Source organism: Lepisma saccharinum, chromosome 2, assembly GCF_977018435.1.
Source record: "Lepisma saccharinum chromosome 2, izLepSacc3.1, whole genome shotgun sequence".
Classification (NCBI taxonomy): Eukaryota; Metazoa; Arthropoda; class Insecta; order Zygentoma; family Lepismatidae; genus Lepisma; species Lepisma saccharinum.
Genome location: NC_139230.1, coordinates 125754694 through 125775899, shown reverse-complemented (window position 1 = coordinate 125775899; position 21206 = coordinate 125754694). Strand labels below are relative to the sequence as shown.

Sequence of the window (21206 nt, the reverse complement as noted above, 5' to 3'; positions counted from 1 at the left end):
CTTCAGGACTCAATAACATCGGAACTACATAACTGTAAATAATCAGAGATCTTTGCGAGGTTGAATCCCAGTTTTGAGTTTATTATAAAAAAGTGGCCATCTATTCCAATACATGTTTTTAAACTTTAAACGATGGGACGTGACAAATGTCAAATTTGATTTTTTCGACTTCTGGAGCATACTGCGACTCAGGCAATGTTCAGAGATACGTTCTTTGAGTGCTACACAAAGAGCCTTGACGCATTCTTAATTAGTAAAGTTCAATTTTATTCTGGATATATTTAAGGTAGGGAGGAGTGGGCACAATTTCCCCCTAAAAAAATCTGTTTTTACATTAGAAATTATATTTTTTCTCCGAAAGTAACAGAAGCAAGTGTGCAATTCTTACCGCAAGAGTGAAACACATATCCAGCAATATGCAGGTTCCGATTTAAACCATCACGTTAAGGCGTTACCTACGTGGGGGCCTCATGAAATTAAAATTTCGTAAAAATATAATTTTATTTAACTTTCGTCTTCTTCTTCTAGTTTATGATCGAAAATTAAATTTATTCGACAATAAGAGGATAGTCTAGTGTGTTTTGAAGAAAATGGGACATAATTGTCAACTCTAGGATTCATAATAATTCAGAGATAACAATTTTGGAATTTGGAGTTTCACATTAAAAAGCGAGGCTATTACATTAGAAAATATTTTTCTAAGAAGTATCATCAGTAAGTATGCAATTCTTACTACGAGAATGAAATACATATCGGGCAATACGTAGGTACTGTTTTGAACCATCATGTCCTGGCGTTGCCTACGTGGGGGCCCTTCAAAATTAAAAGTTTGTAAAAGAAAGTAAGATTTTTATAACTTTCATTGTCTTCTTCTTTTATTTTGTGAGCAATTTTTTTTTCAATAATAGTTGTGTAGCGTAGACTGTACTGAAAGAAACGAGCTATAATTTGTAACTCTAGCATTCGTAGTTACGGTGATATAAAGCTTTATTTCAAACCTTGCGCAATTTTAAACTTCCCGCTGAATACGCGATTTGCGTTTAAGGGTCTACATTTACTGTGCACTAGTGCCTTGCAATAACAAGTTGAAATTTTGACACACATTAGAGGAAGGTCTGATTATGAATGCAATCTGGATGGATATCACTTGTCTCTCTTGTGCTACACCATTTCAAAAATCCACCATTTTCCGGCGATTTTTCAATTTCTTGCATATTCAGAAACATATAATATGGACTGAGTGATATACATATATGGAGACAACATAATGTGTGCATACTGACCTCACATCAGGGTTACTAGAAAACTAAAGCCGCCTTCCTTGTGTATTACAGTTGTAATAGCAGGCACAAAAATTATGCATTTTTTTTTACATGTAAGGCTTTTTGAGACATATTTTGAGGTAATTTTTGCTAACGTAAACAAGCTGAGGGTATTCTGATGCAATTTACATTTTCATTGGTTGGAGGTTTGTTTGTTGTGTAAATATCACTAGGCTATGATCTATAGTTCCGAAGTTATTTAGTGCCGAAGTTAGCTCTGAGGCTCATTTCTCAGATTTGGGTCCCATTTTCTGATGCGCACCACCTTTTTCCACATGCTACAACTCTAGAACTGTTCCTCGGAGGAACCTAATATTTAAAATACAAGCCTTTCACATATGATTGAACCATCATGCCAAATTTCATCCAAATCCAAAACTATGAGCTGGATGTTTCTGAAATTGGTCAATTTGAAATGGAATGATCCTATTCGCTTATTGCGAAATAAAGTAGTGTTGGCTAATTAAATATACATTTAACACCTTGCCATGAAATAATCACACAAGTTGACAGGCGTTTGTGGCAATCAATACACAAAATACATTCTAAGAGTAACAGCAGTTGCAGTTGAGTTTTCATCGAACCTGAAAATATACAGAAAAATCTTTTTAGGTTGAGTTAAATTATAACTTCCATGCAGGTTGAAACATCAATATTTATATTAAATTTCTCTCAATATCAGGCTGCCAGAAGTCAACAAATTTCAAGTAGTTGGATCATTGCTGGTATTGCGGCTATAGAAGCAGAAAAAAGCCACAAAATATAGGGAAAGCACAATATGGTGGCTAACAATAAGTAGATTTTCGAGGGTGAAAGTAGAAAATGGTCATTTAATTATGAAGTAAACTTAAGACTTTTAATTTGAAATGGAGCAGCAGATATATAAACATAGACGATATGGTGGTATGGCATGCTGCGTATTGTATAATCCATGATTAACATTCTGAAGGGAATCATTATGTTTGGTCAAAATTTACTCTTTTACAGGCACCATTATTGATAATTATAACACCATTAAGCCTTGTTTCCATGATTATGAAAAACTAAATATGCTGACCAAGGCAGTAATTTATTTTATTAAAAACATAAACTAAACGTAACGTTTCAACCTTCTAGCAAGGTCTTCTTCAGACTCTGTATCAAGTACAAAAGTAACAAGATACAAAAACGGGCATTATATATACACAAACATTACTCCCTCCAGACTATTTAGAAAGTTGTTTGGAACTTTCTAGCAGGTGACTTTCACTTTCCAAATTTACTTTCACCTAAAATTCTAAACACAATTACTTCCATATAGGGGCTATCCACGAGTAAACAAAAACATATCGAACGGCACAATCGATTGTCGAACTGTAGCACAACAACTTCCGGTTCACGGCGGCCGGGTAATTCAAGTGCGTACTTGTGGCATTTCTTCTCGTTTTGTATACCGGATGAAATGGATCATATAAAAGCACTTGACGACGAGGAGAATAAGATATATCAGGGCAAAGTAGAGGCCTTTGCATATCAATTGGATAAGCAACTAGGAAGTAATACGGCATTATTCCAAGATGAGATCCATTTGCTGATCGTCGTTTCATTGGCGATATTTGTAGCCTACATATTAAATAGAAAGTAATTTTTCCTACAGAGCGAGAGCGCTTAAATGCATACATTTATGTTTTAATTGAAAAAGTACGAGATGTACGAACATATAAGAAACGGAAAAAGGAGTTTCTTTTCTTCCTTCTTCAGTAAGGACGAGTCAGAGGGATGCGATAATGCACACTTGCTGGTTTCGTTCTCGTTTGAACGCAGAAATACAAAACGCTCATTGTTATTTTAAGTCAATGTTCTGCTATTTGTGTTAAACATGACGATGAAGATGAATAATAAACTGGAAAAATTAATGATGGGACAAACACAATGACACACCGTTGCCTCACCATGGTGTTCAAACCTAGGACCTCCTCTCCATCAATGTTGATTTGATTGATTGAGTTGGTGTTTTAAGTCCACTTTGTGCACAGTAAGGCTAATCGGGACTGGACCTACAGTTTAAATTGGGATCCGAACCAATATATGCCTCCAGCGGGAATCGAACCCGGAACCACTTGATTACAAGGCGACGAAGCTACCACTGCGCCATCGGGGAGGCACTCTATCTATCAATGTTGAAAAGATTTCCATTGCAAAAGACGAAAATTAATAATAGTACCCGCACTTAATTTTCTGGCTACACAAAAAAAAAAATATTTCCTCTGGTTGCACAAAAATTTATTTCCTCTGGTTACACACACAAAAAAAATCTGCTTACACAAAAATTATTACACAGTTCGTGTGTACTTCAAGAACTTAACGTGTAACCTATCTGGCCATGACCAATCATCTTTTGAAAGGAAAAGTAATATTTTTGGTCATATCACTAAATCAGAGAAAATCGAGATTTGAATGATTTCTCTTCTACCTTTAACGGAATGCAAGAGGTGCGGGACGCAAAATTTTTGGTAGGGAAGGAAACAGGACGGGGTATTTTTAAAGTCCTGACGTTCAAAAAGGGAAAAATAATGTTATTTCCCGACTAAATTGGGAGATTATAGGAGCGGAAAATATTCAACATTACCCGATACTAAAAAAAATGTTAATTATACACAAAATTTTACCCTCGGGTGATGATTTATTTTGCATTTCTGGAATAAAAACTGCTAATTTCAATAAATTTCGGACATTTAGTACAAAAAATTGTAGGGAATAAACTACTTTTAAACTATCATTTTTTCCGAAGTCTGGATCGGAACAGGATTTTTTTTTTTTTTTTTTTTTTTTTTTTTAGGTCCCGACTTTTTGGGTTTTTGCACATCCGCTGTCATTACTGCGCAGTCTACTCCTGCTAATGGTCTTCCAATTTTCACGCCTGACAGCTTGAATGCAATAATTTGGCGCCTAGATCTCGAGGAAATGGATGAAGAGAGATCCGTGAAAGATTATTTAGCCGTGATCGTAGTTTACATCCCCCTTGTACACACTCATTCGTTCCTTTCATACATGACACAATCTCAGCTCCCTTTAGCGGCATGTTGTGAGCCTTCGAAACGGAAGTTGTTGTGCTACAAGTATGGCGTCCGCGCGAAGGCACTTCCTTCCGGCGGATAGCCCCTATAGAATGTGGTTGGACTTTTAATCTCACGCTCTTTTCCCTTCATTTTTCTTCCTTCTCCTCTCCTCTTTCTCTCTTGTCCTTTCCACTCTTTCTAACATCTTCTTCCATTCTTTGTTTAACTTCAATCCCCCATTCCAGTTCATTGTGTCTTCTTCACCTTTCTTCTCTATTTCCTTGGCTTCCTTCCATTTTCTCACTAGCATTCTCTTCTCCCTTCCTATCTGCTTAGCCTCATCCCACTCTATGTCATATCCTGTTTCTCTCGTGTGTTTAAATATTGCATTTCTTTCTCTCTTAAGTCGTACATCATCCCTATGTTGTTTCAACCTGTCTTTCAGCCTCTTTTTCGTTTCTCCTATGTACACACTCTGACATTCTTTACATTTCACTTCGTAGATAATCCCTTCCTCTTCCTCTTCTCTGTTTTCCTTTTTCTTGTTTGCATTCCTCGCTATTCCTAAGATGCTTCTCCCTCCCTTCCTGTAAGTTTTAATTCCCGCTTTCTTAAGCACTTTGCATATCTTTTCTGTGGTCTTCCCCATACTCCTTATTCCAAACCTTCTCTCTTTTTCTTTCTCTTCCTCTTTTTCTTTCTCTTCCTCTTCCAATTCTTCCCTGCCCGTTTTCTTCCTTCTTCTGTTTATGTCCAGTCTATCCTGCTTCTCATAGCCATTCTTTTCCAGCTGTTTCCATAGGCTATTTATTTTGCCTTCTTTTTCACATTCTTTCATGCATATTTTCTTGATTCTGTCCTCCATATTCTTTATAAAATTTATTTTTGTCACCTCACTTACATCACTTCTTTTATGGCAGAATACCCCTGCTGCACACTTCTTCTGATGCCAAGCGGTTTCAATTTCTTGTCCTCTCTTCCTTTTCATCAATATATCTAGAAAGCTTAACTTGTCTTCTTCTTCTATTTCAAGTTCCAATAATATCCCTCTTTCTTCATCCTGTATTTCTTTGGCAAATATATCAAGCTGCCTCTTCGTTCCCTTCCATATGCCAAAACAATCGTCCACATATCTGCAAAACAGAATTATTTTGTCACCTCCTTTTTCTATCACTTTCTTTTCCCATTCATTCATAACCAATTCAGCCAATGCTGGGCTTAGACTGGAACCTATATTTAGTCCTTCACTCATTAACATTATTTTATCTCCCATTATACTGTAACCGTTATTCCAAATGGTTTCCAGCGCCTTCACTACCCTTTCACTATCCCATTATCCTATAATTTCTTGTCCCATTCTCTTTTTAATAATGTCCAAAACGTGTCCCCTCTTGATGCTCGGCAACATACTTTTCACGTCTAAGCTAAACATTGTCGTCTTCATCTCATTTAACTTAAGTCCTTTTATGAGGTCTACTACTTGTTCACTGTTCTCAACTGCTCTGCTTTCTTGCTGTGTTACTAACACGTCAATAACTTTCTTTAATTTCTTTTCTAAGGGTTCCAAAATATTGTTTCTGCAGTTCATTACTGGGCTTAACTTTATCTCCTCTTTGTGTATCTTTGGAAAGCCTTTCAAACTTGGTAGTCTTCCTGTCTCCTTTATGCATTTCTTGAATCCTCTCCTCCTACAGTCTTTTAGGATTCTTTCTTTTATAGTTTGTTCTTCTCCTTTTTCACAAATCTCCTCATATCCATTTTCTTTTAGGTCTTCAAACTTGGATATGGATATGAATATGGATATGGATATCAAGAGGGGACACGTTTTGGACATTATTAAAAAGAGAATGGGACAAGAAATTATAGGATAATGGGATAGTGAAAGGGTAGTGAAGGCGCTGGAAACCATTTGGAATAACGGTTACAGTATAATGGGAGATAAAATAATGTTAATGAGTGAAGGACTAAATATAGGTTCCAGTCTAAGCCCAGCATTGGCTGAATTGGTTATGAATGAATGGGAAAAGAAAGTGATAGAAAAAGGAGGTGACAAAATAATTCTGTTTTGCAGATATGTGGACGATTGTTTTGGCATATGGAAGGGAACGAAGAGGCAGCTTGATATATTTGCCAAAGAAATACAGGATGAAGAAAGAGGGATATTATTGGAACTTGAAATAGAAGAAGAAGACAAGTTAAGCTTTCTAGATATATTGATGAAAAGGAAGAGAGGACAAGAAATTGAAACCGCTTGGCATCAGAAGAAGTGTGCAGCAGGGGTATTCTGCCATAAAAGAAGTGATGTAAGTGAGGTGACAAAAATAAATTTTATAAAGAATATGGAGGACAGAATCAAGAAAATATGCATGAAAGAATGTGAAAAAGAAGGCAAAATAAATAGCCTATGGAAACAGCTGGAAAAGAATGGCTATGAGAAGCAGGATAGACTGGACATAAACAGAAGAAGGAAGAAAACGGGCAGGGAAGAATTGGAAGAGGAAGAGAAAGAAAAAGAGGAAGAGAAAGAAAAAGAGAGAAGGTTTGGAATAAGGAGTATGGGGAAGACCACAGAAAAGATATGCAAAGTGCTTAAGAAAGCGGGAATTAAAACTTACAGGAAGGGAGGGAGAAGCATCTTAGGAATAGCGAGGAATGCAAACAAGAAAAAGGAAAACAGAGAAGAGGAAGAGGAAGGGATTATCTTCGAAGTGAAATGTAAAGAATGTCAGAGTGTGTACATAGGAGAAACGAAAAAGAGGCTGAAAGACAGGTTGAAACAACATAGGGATGATGTACGACTTAAGAGAGAAAGAAATGCAATATTTAAACACACGAGAGAAACAGGACATGACATAGAGTGGGATGAGGCTAAGCAGATAGGAAGGGAGAAGAGAATGCTAGTGAGAAAATGGAAGGAAGCCAAGGAAATAGAGAAGAAAGGTGAAGAAGACACAATGAACTGGAATGGGGGATTGAAGTTAAACAAAGAATGGATGAAGATGTTAGAAAGAGTGGAAAGGACAAGAGAGAAAGAGGAGAGGAGAAGGAAGAAAAATGAAGGGAAAAGAGCGTGAGATTAAAAGTCCAACCACATTCTATATGGAAGTAATTGTGTTTAGCCTTTTAGGTGAAAGTAAATTTGGAAAGTGAAAGTCACCTGCTAGAAAGTTCCAAACAACTTTCTAAATAGTCTGGAGGGAGTAATGTTTGTGTATATATAATGCCCCGTTTTTGTATCTTGTTACTTTTGTACTTGATACAGAGTCTGAAGAAGACCTTGCTAGAAGGTTGAAACGTTACGTTTAGTTTATGTTTTTAATAAAATAAATTACTGCCTTGGTCAGCATATTTAGTTTTTCATAACCATTATTGAGTTAAAGTTCCGGTTACTTTAAAATTTACTGTAAGCTGCTTTCACAATTTCCTTCTGTTGAAACTTACTTACAACATTAACGAGAGTCACGTTCCCAACTGAATTATGTACAACTACTCACTATGGAACCACTTTCCTCAGACATGTTCATATATTATTATAGTAAAAACAGGGAACTTAAATTAGCTATACAGTATTTAGTAGTAATATGTAATAAATAAATCTCCTACCACACACAGAACTCTGGGCCTCCCCGATGGCGCAGTGGTAGTGTCGTAGCCTTGTAATCAAGTGGTTTCGGGTTCGATACCCGGTGGAGGTACAAGTCGTTCGGATCCCACTTTAAACTGTAAGTGCAGTCCCGATTAGTCTTACTGTGCATAAAGTGGACTTAAAACACCAACTCAACACACACAGAACTCGAAACGCATCAAATTAAATTTGATGTATTTTGGTTCATCAATTGACACAGTTAATTGAGTAATTCGTCCGCCTCATAACAACCTTTTCCTCCAAACAATTGTTTATACATTTAAGACAGCAACAGTGTGAGGTACTACATAGTTGGTCTTACTTCTCTATCTGGTAATTTACAATTCATTGCAGAAAATACTCATGTTGCTTGCTTTGCTCGCGAGAAAATTTTAGATCCAAGTTTCTGCAAACTGAAAACAATATTGATTTAAAAATAATTTCACGTGGCGCCATGGCATTCGCTTTTACATTTTTTAAAAAAATTTAGAACGTTGGGCTCCCAGGGCCGACTCCCGACTAGGGATGGCCAGATCCTGATCCTAGCGGATCCGAAATCCGGATCCAAAAATTTTTCGGATCCGGAACTATCGGATCCGGATCCGCAAATCTGGAATTTTCGGATCCGGATCCGGATCCAAACGGAACCGTATTTTTCGGATCCGGATCCATTTGGCCATCCCACATGAGGGTAAAATTTTCGTATCCGCAAAACGTATTTCTTCAATTTTACAGGAGAAATTACTTACCGAATGCAGTTTATTTATAATTGTGGAAGTTCGGGGAAGTGTTTTCTCGCATGGTTCATTGAATTTTGCCGGTAAATCATCTATTTTTCGATATAAATGTGTGACCGATGCACGAAAGGTCTGGCATCAATTTACTTCCAGGTGGATGTAGCCTGTGTGTGATGACGTAATCCCGGTCAGAGTTTCCAAACACGTGTGTTTGTAACTGAAGAAGGTACGTTTCCGCAAATGGTTTGTGGGGCTATGTGTCAATGGTTCGTGAGGCTATGCGAGAATGGCGTGTGGGGCTACGCATATTTTTTTCGAAACCAATTTTTAACTATTGCAACCTATACGTGATCCTACCTAACCTAACCTTACCGGAAATGGTTCGTGGGGCTATTTATGAATGGTTCATGGGACTATCCGTGAATGGTTCGTGGGGAAATCTGTGCATAGTTCGTGGGGTTTTTGAACCTGGAAAAATATAGAAAATCAGTAACACGAAAGTAGGTATTTTTCGATGAAGGAGGTTGCAACACTGCATAACCACTGGTCATCGACAACGCTAGTCATGATTTCTCCTCCATATTGCGTGTAACGCAAGCGAAAGCGAACAAAAAAAAATACTCGATATGTCTGAAATTGAGATTATTTGCGTGGAAAAAACGAAATGCCACCTTCAAGAATCCTTAGGAATGCAGAATACGTTAGTATCAATGTGAAAAATAAGAAAATAAGGGAATTAGAGAAGTTAGGTGGTTACTGAAATTTTACCTATATATGAATGGCTTATTGCAGAAAGGGACCTGAGTCACTTTTGCACAATTCTGAGAAAAACAATGAAAAATCGTATAATATTAATAGTGTAAGAAAGAAATGTGCCGTTGTTGGCTCAAATATTCAACATAATGAATAGTTAATTTTGCAACCCTCAATGCACCCCCATGCAGTATGCTGCTAGACACAGTGGAGATGAAATAATTAACTCCGATACCTCAAAAATGTGACTCAGGTCCCTTTCTGCAATAAGCCATTCATATATATATTTATATATATATATATATATATATATATATATATATATATATATATATCCAATCACCCTGTATATTTATACAGGGTGAAGCAGCCTCTGTGATAAGTTTCACAAGTCGCTCCTTTTTCTGCTCCCGCTTCAAGGTTACAGCGTCATACAGGAGAGATATCACTTTGCCCTTGTACACTTATGTACATATTTTTTTTACTTCGTACACCTCAGCAGCTGTAAAGGACATCGATATTAATTTAGGAAGTATCTACACTCAAAGATTGTAATAACTTCCGCAAACGGTTGCTTCCAAGCGACAGACTTCACTCATCGAGCTTGTGCAGTGTTATTCTTTCTATTTGAGTGGTTAAGCACGTGTCCAAAATAATATAATGGCCACTGTTGAGTCCAATTGTCACCACACATGTGCCAACCGGACGTGTTCAGTGGCTAAATAGGGGTGATAAATGTAGTGTACTTATACTAAAAGATGGAAAAAATATATAACTAAAATATGCAAAAAATGTGCTGAAAGCTAATATATGTAAAAATATGGGAACTTGTAGAAATTTAAATTATTGTTGAAGACTTTAGGAACTGTTCACCAACACTGACCAAATGCTAGTTAAAATTTCTACAATGTGTAAGTATGCAATCTAGGAATAGACAAATTGCTCATCATTATGTTAATTAATTCTGTTTTCCTCAATGTGATTCCCCCTGGCCTTCACAACATTCGTTTTCATCAGTTGAGCCTGCATTTTTCGTGAAATTTTTATGTATAAAAGTTTTCAAAGTGAGACAGCTGGACATTTTATTTAAAAAATATTTATAATTTGCTTTTGGTTTCTGTTTGTGATTTTTACTTTCGCCAAAATTTCGATAGGATGCAAGATGCAACCTCACACTGGCGCACCGGTAATCAAACTCTAGGTACGTTGTAGGAGAACGCCTTATTCAGAGTTGGGTAAGATGAAGACAAATTGACGCAGGGATCTGACCCCTGTGTCCCACTCCGATTTAAATTAAATTTGGCAGGTGTATAGAGGGGCCCAACATGTTTTTGTGTTTCAGCTAAAAAACGGTGTTAGGGGGCAACCCACCCCCCCCCCGCTCAAATGTCAAGATGTGGAGAAATTGAAGTGGAGATCTGACCCCGAAACCACGTAAATATGGCATAGGAAGAAACAGGGGGCATAGGGTTCCTCTATACACCTGCCAAGTTTAATGGAAATCGGAGGGGGACACAGGGGTCAGATCCTCACTTCAATTTATCCTCATCTTAACATTTGAGGGGGGTTGCCCCTTAGAACAGTTTTTTTTAGCACAAACAAAAAAACAGGTATTTCTTCCTTTGGGTCCCTCTATACACCTGCCAAGTTTCATGGAAATCGGAGGGGGACACTTAGATAACCTCCCTTGTTAGTCTTACACTTTGTAATTATATAACTGCATATATTATAATGTTTTATTTGAATTTTTAAAACTGTAACTAGAACAATTGTATAATTTTTGTATAACATTTCTATCTTGTTAAATGTGTTAAAGGTTTCATCCTGGAATTGAATGTCTCACATTTATGTGTTTTTCCATTTCCAATACATTCGAATGAATACATATTCGTTTCAATGGCATTTACAAAATCACCTCTGACATTTTATGTTAAACAATTAAGATTATTTTTGTGCACGAGTGTGTTAGCCGATGCGTAGCAAAGTATTTTAGGAACAACACTTGAAAAAAAACTTGTAGGACTAACTAATGAAAAAATTCTTTGTAATCGAAGATCATAATACCTTTTAAGGTGTGGTAATAACAGTGAAACGGGCGATTTGGCAACCCTGGAAATAGTAAGTTACGTAAGGAATCAGAAAACGGGAGTGGTGCCATCTGGACAACAAACCTTTGCCAATGGCAAACAGCTACGTGGCCGCGCAGCCTTTTTGTAAAACGCCTTCACCGCAAAAGCGTGTTGTTCGCCGGTCCACGACGTCATCTCGACTGAACACCGATATCAGTGTCAATGGTAAAGGTTTGTTGTCCAGATGGCACCACTTCCGTTTTCAGATTCCTTACGTAACTTACTATTTCCAGGGTTGCCAAATCGCCCGTTTCACTGCCGCACCTGTTATTATAATGGGATTGAGATAAGAAAACTATCGGATCCGGAACATTTGGATCCGGATTTTTCGGATCCGCATCCGTTTGGCCATCCCTACTCCCGACGTCCCTTAGCTAAGGCTGCGAGCGAAGCGATCAAGAATATTTTACGAAATGTATTTTAATTTGTGTAAAATTTGAAATCGAGGGGAACAATTTACCCTCTGTGACCCCTCCCCTACAGGTGCCCTTGGCCATATGAAAAGAAATACAAGAAAAACGTGAAAACTAATTCCATCTTGAGTATCCTTTTGTCCTGATACTCTAAGATTCTGCTAGTTTCGCTTCTTTTACTTCAATGTTTGTCCCCCACCCCACCTTGTTCCCACTTAGAATTGATTTCCGTACAAGGTTAGGGGCGGCAATGCACCCTGCCCCCTTGTGGTTTCTCCACTGATTTTCAGTGCATCACACGGAATAACATGTGATAAAGTCCCATTTTTTGCATTTCTGTGCGTATGTTGCTGCAACAAAGTTGCATCATTGGCAGGTTATTCACTTTGATATGTTACTGGAGTCAACATACTTGTGGCAATTGACATATTTTGGGTCCTGTGTGCACTTTGAGTATGATCTCCTCCTCCATCTCTCTTTTCTACTCCAACATGTAGCACTCGTAATTTATTTCAACCACACCGAATTCCTACTCGTAATAAATGAAGTGAAAATAAATGAAACACTCAAACCTATTTTAATTAAGTGCCGTGCTCTAAGCAAGTTCTACAGCGTTTCATCCCTCCAACATCCAGAGAATAGGAACAAAGTAAAATAGTGTAGAAGCTTTCCAGGAGACGATTAACTGAAACGTATCTCTGGTGATCCACCAGGTGACTTCTAGAGAATATTTAAGCTCTCGATAGCTAACATTAGTCTCGTCGTTAGTCTCAGCGAGAACTTTGGAAAATGTTCAAAGAGTGATTAATAATTATGAGTATTAATTATAATATGATACGATAAACAGTTGTGCTACAATACTGTACTTTAACCTGAGAGAAGCTCTTGGTAAAACAGAGAAATGTATTTAAATCATTCTGTCACTCCCAATTGTCCACATTTAAGTGTGGGAAGACATACTTCAAAGCAGTTAACACAAAAATTGAATTGATTTGCAGTGAAAGGAACTTTGTCAATCTTTTCAGTCCCTCCCATGGAAATCTCGAGGATTTTTTACATCCCAACCCAATAAGAAAGGAAAAATTACGTAAGAATGAAAATATATCTGGCAGTAAAAATTTCAATATTATCTACTGAAATGAAACTTGCAAAAACTATCCCCCCAAATATAAAACCTAGCAAGAATCTATGGGTTACTTACTTGTTTACTCTGTAGCTTGAGGTAATCCATTACTGTTGTATTTCTCCAAAAATGCTTCACAGCTTCTAAGGCATATCTTGTACCAAATCTCGTATCCAGAATATCCATCGTCCTATAAAGAGACAGATTACGAACAATTACCTACGATATACTGTAATGAAAATTTTAAATAATCAAATACATGTGCTTATCCAAAGAATGACGTGTTAAGTTTTCCAGGGCTGTGTTTGAATATCGGGAGGGGAGGGGAGCGTCATAAATTAATCACATCTGATTTATATTAAGAAACTCACGTTAATGTTTATTATTTAAAACATATTATTTCTAGGTCAAATAAATATTTCTTAAAAGATTGATGGTGAGCAGTATGGAATGCACTAATTATAATGTTGATACCAATCTTGTTTCTATAATGATTACGAACTTGTACGTACTATGTAATCAGAATCGAGAAATAAAGTGATGTAATCAAAATCTTAGTAAAGATATTAGTAATACTATTATAATTTACAGCTGTAATTAAGTACCGTGATTTTCGTAAAAAAATAATTTTCTGTGAGAATAAAATTAACGTGCATTTCTAGTTTCTTACCATCAAATAGCTGCAAAGTTTCCATTTATGAGCATTGATATACAGGTAAACACTTTATTATCTCTTATTCTATAACAATAATATAGTCTTTTTGCCTTAATTATTGAAAACCTACATTACGCCTACCTAGTTTATGCACTTCATGTGCATATTTTTCTTTACTTTTATACTCTAAATATATTTCGCAGTTCATTAGAAAATTTATATTTGTATTTCGTTATTTAACGTTACTCTCCGGTAACGTTTCGCTAATAGCGACGATGAAGATGAGTGATGGCAATATGAAATTGGTGAACGGACCCTCACAAAGAACAGCCATGTCCAGGCTGAGACTCGAACCCGGGAATTTCGGTGGCGAGATCGAAAGTAGCCCTCTTAACGCCCTCGGAAAATTCAAAAACTACACTAATAGAATTTCGTGAACTGAAGGAATGCTAAGTTTATGTATAATGGAATATTCAATCCATTGATTGATCTGTCTGTCTGAATCTAAGCCAACCCCAGGTAATACATTTCAAGATAGTTTTAAGAGGTTTTTAAAACGTATACAATTTAGGAACAGATAAGCTATAGACTTCTCTTGAATCTTGATCGACTTATAAGAGAAACTGGTTTTAATGTTCTAATTTCATACTAATTATTTATTCTTTTAAGTACAGAACAAACGTTATAATTTTACAATTAACTCATAATGTGTGTACCTTTTGTTACAAGACATTAGGCGACGGCTCCGTTTTGCAAGAAGAAAGGGTTGTATATCATGTTTATAAGACACAAATGTGTACAAAATAATAAACAATGAGTAAAATTTAGTTCAAATGCTTGTCCATATACTCAAAGTCATGCATTCTTCCTTTCGTCCCACGTTGTGGATGTAGATAAGAGCCGGAGATAATGCCAATACAGAGCATTCCTTATTAATTCGAACCTGGATTATTTGAATTACTTAGTGATTAGAGTAGACAATTATTCCCATTGAAATCATCTTTAATGATGTGATGTTTCTGTTAATTCTAATTTTGGATAATTCGAACTTTTTTAGTGTTCCCTTGGAATTCGGTTTAAAAATAATCCACTATAGTTGCTTTAGATCACTGTCATTGTTGATCCAGAAATTAGGATACTTCTAGAGAGTTGTGAACTGTTCATTAGGATATAAGCAAAAAACACAATCGATAGAGTTGTAAATGTCATGTTTTTAATGGAAGATTGGAATTGCATTGCTCTGAAATTTGTAGTCACTACCTAGAGAAACTCTTTCTCACTTCCAATTTAGATTGCAATTGCAATCTTCTTTGAACATTCAAACTATAGTCAAAAGCAGTTATCATACTTTTGAAAATGTATTGGTATATACGTATCTTATGCGATTTGAAAATACATATATGCTAATGACTTGTACTTACCCCAAAAGGTTCTGGATTAGGATCAAAACTGTCCAACTTGAATATTTCCACTTTGGCATCCTTGGGTTTCCAAACCTTCAGTTGTGCTACAATACTTTCAAAGGAGCAGAGCATGAAATCGTATTCAAAGTACTTCTTACTCTCGAACTGAAATATTAACACACAAGATTGCAGTACGATCTTTACATAAATATCATATTATATTTAAAAAGTTTCACTTCAACATTCTTACAGCTATGAGAATAGAATTATTTCCCGCGTTCGATACCTAGTGGTGGCACATAGTGGTTCGGATACCACTTTAAACTGTAGGTCCAGTCCCGATTAGCCTTACTGTGAAAAAAGTGGACTTAAAACACAAAAAATAATCAATTAATCAATAGAATTATTCAAGATAGGTACCCTCAGTTTCCTTCCATTACAGTTGTTTCAATTAGATTAGACTGTTTGAGTTTGTCATGTTACATTAAAAACGATTATGTAATGTTCTATTTGGTTTCGAGTATTAAGCATGTTTATGTTTTGTTTTCTTTACTGGAGTTTAGTGTGTGGAGTTTTAGTTCGATTATGATACTACTTGGTTAATTCATATTTATATATTTGATACGTTCAGTTAGTGCAGATAACTTACATTGGCTAAATTTGGATGTTCTTTTTCTACTTTATCTTTATCTTATGCAGTACACTCTAATAGGGCTATTTTCTTTTTTACATTAACTCTTAAACGCCGAGGCCCGTTTTACGAAACAAGGCCTGAATGTAGAGGGAAGTTTAAAATTGTGCAAGGTTTTAAATAAAAATTAATATCTCGGTAACTTAAAAATCTAGAGTAACAAATTATAACTATTTTTTTCAGTGCTGTCTACAATACAAGCCTTTCGTCGAAAAAAAAATTTGACAAATATAAGTAGTATAAGAAGAATAGTAAATAGGGTTTCTTTTGCAAAATTTGAACTCCATCGGGTCACCATGTAGGCAACGCAAGAACGTGAGGTTTCAAAGCAGTACCTTCGTATTTCCCTACATGTGTTCCATTCTCGTGGTAATAATTTGCACGTCCATGTGTTCCTGATACTTTGGAGAGAAGAAATATTTTCTTATGTAAGCGCTGTGCTTTTTTTTAGAAAGGAAACTTAAAATTCTGCAAGGTTCTCAATAAAATTTAATATCACGGAAACTGCGAATGCTAGCGATACTGTTTTCTTCAGTACAGAGTAATCTATAAGTCTATGGTTGAAAAAATCTCATTTTCATTTACGAATTTGAAGAAGAAGATTGATTGAGTATTTTAAGGTTAATCGGGACTGGACCTACAGTTTAAAGTGTGATCTGAGTCACTATGTGCCTCCACCGGGTATCGAACCCGGGACCCCTTGATTACAAGGTGGCGACGCTACCACTGAGCCATCGGGGACGCCCCAAGAAGAAGAAGAAACGAAAGATAAAACGTGAGAACTCTAACTATTGTTTTGTTGAAACCTTCAGACCCCCACGTAAACAACGACAGGGCATGAGGGTCTAAAACGATACCTGCATATTTCCTGATATGTACTCCATTCTTGTGGGGAAGAATCCCGAGCATGCTGCTGATACCTTTAGATAAAAAATATATTCTAATGTAAAAGCTGTGCTTGCTTTCGGCGGGAAATTTTTAATTCCATTGAGGTTTTTAAAATAATATAATATATCTCGGTAACTTTGTATACTTGAGTTACAAATTACAACATCTCGTTTTCTTCAGTACATAAAAGCCAATCGTCGAAAAAAAAACAATTTTTATTTATCATGTAGTAGAATGAGACTAAATTTTAAAAAGAAATATTATTTTGTTTACAAAATTGAACTTTGAAGTTTCTTATGCACAAGCCGAGATTTGCTCCCTCCTCCCAAATATAGCTACTATCATATTAAACGTTACTAATTACTAATAGGATGCCTGAAAGCTCGTGTAGCACGCGAAACATGTATCTCCAAATATTACCTGAGTCACGGTATGTTCCAAAAGTGAAGGGACAAAAACAAGAAATCAATGGGACATCCGTATGTCGAATGCAAATATTAACTAAACCCTCTTTAGAATATTTTGAATGAGTTATTGTTTTAAGTTCACTTTCAGCACAGATAGACTAATCAGGACTGGACCTACAGTTAAAAGTGGGTTCCGAACCAGTGTGCAATGTTCCTTCACCGGGAATCGAACCCGGAACCCTTGATTTCAAGGCGACGTCGTTACCACTACAACATCGGAGAGACCCTCAAAAAATAATATGAACTGGCTATCTTCATAGTATATTGTTTTCGTTGTTTATGTCCCAATGAGCTAAAGCATGAAATAGTCCCTCAGATATAAGAAAATAAAATTATAGGTTGCATTTGGTCATATTTTTTCCGTAGTTTTTTATTTGAAAATAAATGTTATTACTTCTCCTTGCACAATACATAATCCAATGCTATGCTAAAAAACACGAAAATTTGTCAACTGTGTTAGAAAAGGATTATAGAACATAGAAAGAAACATTTTCATAATTGAAAACTGCGGTTTTCCTCTACTACAAATCAAAATTCGTCAGTTGACTTCATAGCATTCCGCAAGTAATAAAATGAGCGTATCTAATATTTTTTTTCAGCCACAACCCTGTAAGTTTTGTCTTGCATCAAGGAAATAACAAGTTCATGTTGTAAAATTGTGGAAAGTGAAGAGTAAATTTTATCTTACCAAATTAGCTGTTGGAGTATATTTCAATCCATGTGTATCCATTACCTCAACTGCTCTTGGGTGTGGTGGATTCTGAGGATCGAACACGGTTTCCAAAGTTGTTCTCTCTGCATACCAATTACCTAAACCCTTCTTCTCCAGAAGATACTTGAAAACAGCTTCTGCAATTGGGGAACGGCCTAAATACCCTGAAAACAACCAAAAACACATACAAATTACATACGGCTATATTCTACTAAACACGAATGCTAGTTAAAACATGAATTCAAACAAATTAATTTGCATCAAGGTTTGAAGGTACTACTGGTTTAAGAGTCATTCTATTTTTTCATGTGGTTTATTTCTGAGGGTTTGATTGATTGATTGAATTGATTTGTTTTACTTGTCTTTTCTGCCACTTTTGGCTAGTTGCGAAGATGAGTACGAATGATGATGAGATGAAATAAATGAAGAGACAATCACAAATGCATAAGGACAGAACACAACACAAGTCTCATAGAAGATTGTATGGATCCAGATGCCAGAGTCTCGTTAGTCTGCAAAATGCAGTCCAGGGTGTACTGCGTGGAAGTGAGGTCGACATTTGGGTGTCTTCTGGAAAGGACATCCCTTACACCCTTTATTTTTTAAGGGACCCCACTTTAAACTGCATGTCCAGTCCTGATTAGCCCATCTTGCATGAAGTGGACTTAAACCACAATCATGTAGTTTTTGTTCTCTTGCAGTCTGAGAGCTTTGGTCCGCCTTACCCGATATTCCGTAGCAGAAACGATGTTAACATTCTACAAAGTGAAGTTTGAAAAAGTTTGTGAAAATTATTTTTTATGATCACCTTATGGTCACATAGGCTGGAATCTGAACCGGTCTGGAATTTAAGCGGGACGCGAATCATTGCTAACTTGTCCCCCATCGGGAATAAAACCCAGGACTTTTTGGTTGTCGGTCGACAGCGTTTGACACTTCACTATCGAAGAGGCTCACTTTTGCATCGAACTTTACCACGTACTAATACTAGTATATTTCGGCCACAGTCGGAGTGTGGTGATAAGCACTACTTTTGGGTCACTTTCAACTCCCAGCATCGCCCGTCAGACACTCATTGATGAGAAGTTGTGTAAGTTCTAGGGCCTCTTACCTGGGCTCTAGATACTAGGTAAGAAGCCGTGGGACCTTCTAAATGAAATCAGGCTTCTATAATAATTAATATAATTTGTGCTGAAATTAATATTGAAAGTCCAACACTTTCTCGCTGTTACACAATCCAAATTATTTCATCGTTCTGTATATTTAATAAAGAAAGAAATATCTGAAATATGTTATCTCCACATTTAAACTTTCAATGAAAAGAAGAAGTCGCTAGAGAACTAGAGAATTTTCTGTATTCATATTTTGAATTTTTCTCATTCTGCGTCGTTCTTTCTCTCATGGCTGATCGCGAAGACGAAATTGATGAAGGGATACTTATAAAAAGACGCAAACGACCAGGTCTGGATTCGAACACGAGACATTTATGGTGAGATCATGAGTCGACTATTAAACGCCCTCGGTCACAGAGGCAATATGAGAGAACTATCTTGATATTATAGATAATTCTCTCTAAATCATGCATGAATGATTATTAACCTTTTATAAAATTTACAATTTAAAAAAACAAAACACAATACACCAAATAAAAGTTGCATCTCGGTAAGTTGTTAATACATACGGACCCATCAATCAATTTTCGTTTTCTTAGAAATGAAACATTACAAGGGCGTCAACGGTACATTTGCTTTAGGCAAGAAACAGATTCTTTTAATTTTAATATTCCAACTACTTTACAGAGACTGACTTTTGACAAAGTTATTCTGCGTTAACCTAACAGGGGCTGGTCCTACGGTTTCAAGTGTGGTTCGAACCACTGAAACAATAATCGTAACCCACACTTTTTTATGACACGATATCGTCTCACTAACGTCGGAGACATCAATTGCTAGACAAGCCAAAGTTCGTTTGTTCAGGCATTTCCTCAAACTATACTCGATAATGTGTTTAGCAGTGATTTATCCACACACCCCCAACAACCCCTAAACACGCCACCAAACTTTTTCGAACACTATCCTTTTGAGAAAAGTCCAATTGTATGGTCATTTTGTTGCAAAATGCTTCCTCATAAACCTCCGAAAGAAAGTCATCACAACGGAACTTTTAATGTTGCCAAGTTATTGAAAAAAGCAACGAAATTGTGTAACGTTGATTGATTTGTTGTTTTAAGTCCACCTTATGGACAGAAAGTCTAACCGGGACTGAACCTACAGTTTAAAGTGGAATCCGAACCACTATGTGCCTCCACCGGGTATCGAACCCGGGACCCCTTGATGACGCTACCACTGCGCCATCCGGGAGGCCCCAAAATTGTGTAACAATTTGCCGTCCTAAAGAGTAGGTAAATATGTTTGTTATGGTTATTTTAGAAAGTGTTACTTTGTGCAAATTTCCAATAGGCTAAGCCTACACGATTCACACTGTGCGATGTGGAAGTTAGTGCATCGAGCTACGAAGTCTGTGGCTCTAGGTTCGAATCCTGAGTAACGCGTGGATGTTATCTTCATCGTTCCGATTAACATCTGAAGGTAAAAACAACTTAAAGTGATGCAAACATCGATAAAAAATTGAATCAATGCTCCATGATGGCTCACAGCACTTACCTGTGCCGACGAACAGCACGCGCTTGAGATTGACGGATCCGTTGCTGCGAGAAAATTCTGTCATCCTCGCTGCTCTCCAGGGAAGCTGCAAACACTTTGCAGTAATTCAGTTCGCAAGAACTCTGTGCTAGATCCTTCAGTCGTCTCTGTGATACTTGCATTGGGATAAAGAGATTGGTCGGTCAGAAATAAAGGAAAGGGACCACTACTCTTCAGTACAAGTGAGCAACGTGACGTCACGAATGAGAAGTTACACATCGCACCTTATCGTCTTGCTGACGTGAGTTTCAAGTCTTTACGCCGATTAGTAATTATGCCGGTGTGTCGGTAGCTAGGCTTAAATAAGCGCCTTAACAAAGCAATTAAGTGTTTGACTATTAAAATGCCGGCCTACGTGGCTGAGTGATTAGCACAGCCTGCTACGACGCCAGGGTTGCAGAATCCCGGCCTGTGTAATTTTTCAGGAAGGTAGGCCAGACTCGTTTCAGTTCGCTTGCTCCAGAGAATTCCTGGATAGTTTAGGTAATCTCAATTTGGAGGAAGTGATGAGGACGTGCAATTTTTGCATGCATTTATCTTTGTTATTA

General features: G+C 36.8%; 1 protein-coding gene across 1 annotated transcript; it reads right to left on the bottom strand.

Moving 5' to 3' along the window:
• Positions 1 to 1628: 1628 nt before the first annotated feature.
• LOC145983630 (low molecular weight phosphotyrosine protein phosphatase-like) lies at positions 1629 to 20683 on the bottom strand. Its single transcript, XM_083116694.1, has 5 exons — positions 20620 to 20683; positions 17933 to 18120; positions 15217 to 15363; positions 13219 to 13330; positions 1629 to 1906 (listed from the first exon to the last, which is right to left on the bottom strand). Exons 1-4 carry the CDS (start codon positions 20681 to 20683, stop codon positions 13223 to 13225), a joined length of 507 nt encoding a protein of 168 aa, XP_082972820.1. The 3' UTR covers positions 1629 to 1906; positions 13219 to 13222.
• Between the last annotated feature and the right edge of the window lie 523 nt (positions 20684 to 21206).

Coding starts and splice junctions, on each gene's coding strand:
- LOC145983630 (XM_083116694.1), bottom strand. CDS start 20,683: ATGACAGAATTTTCTCGCAGCAACGGATCCGTCAATCTCAAGCGCGTG. Junction 15,364..17,932: donor ATACTCCAACAGCTAATTTG/GTAAGATAAAAT, acceptor TTAATATTTCAG/TTCGAGAGTAAGAAGTACTT. Junction 13,331..15,216: donor CTAATCCAGAACCTTTTGGG/GTAAGTACAAGT, acceptor GTCTCTTTATAG/GACGATGGATATTCTGGATA.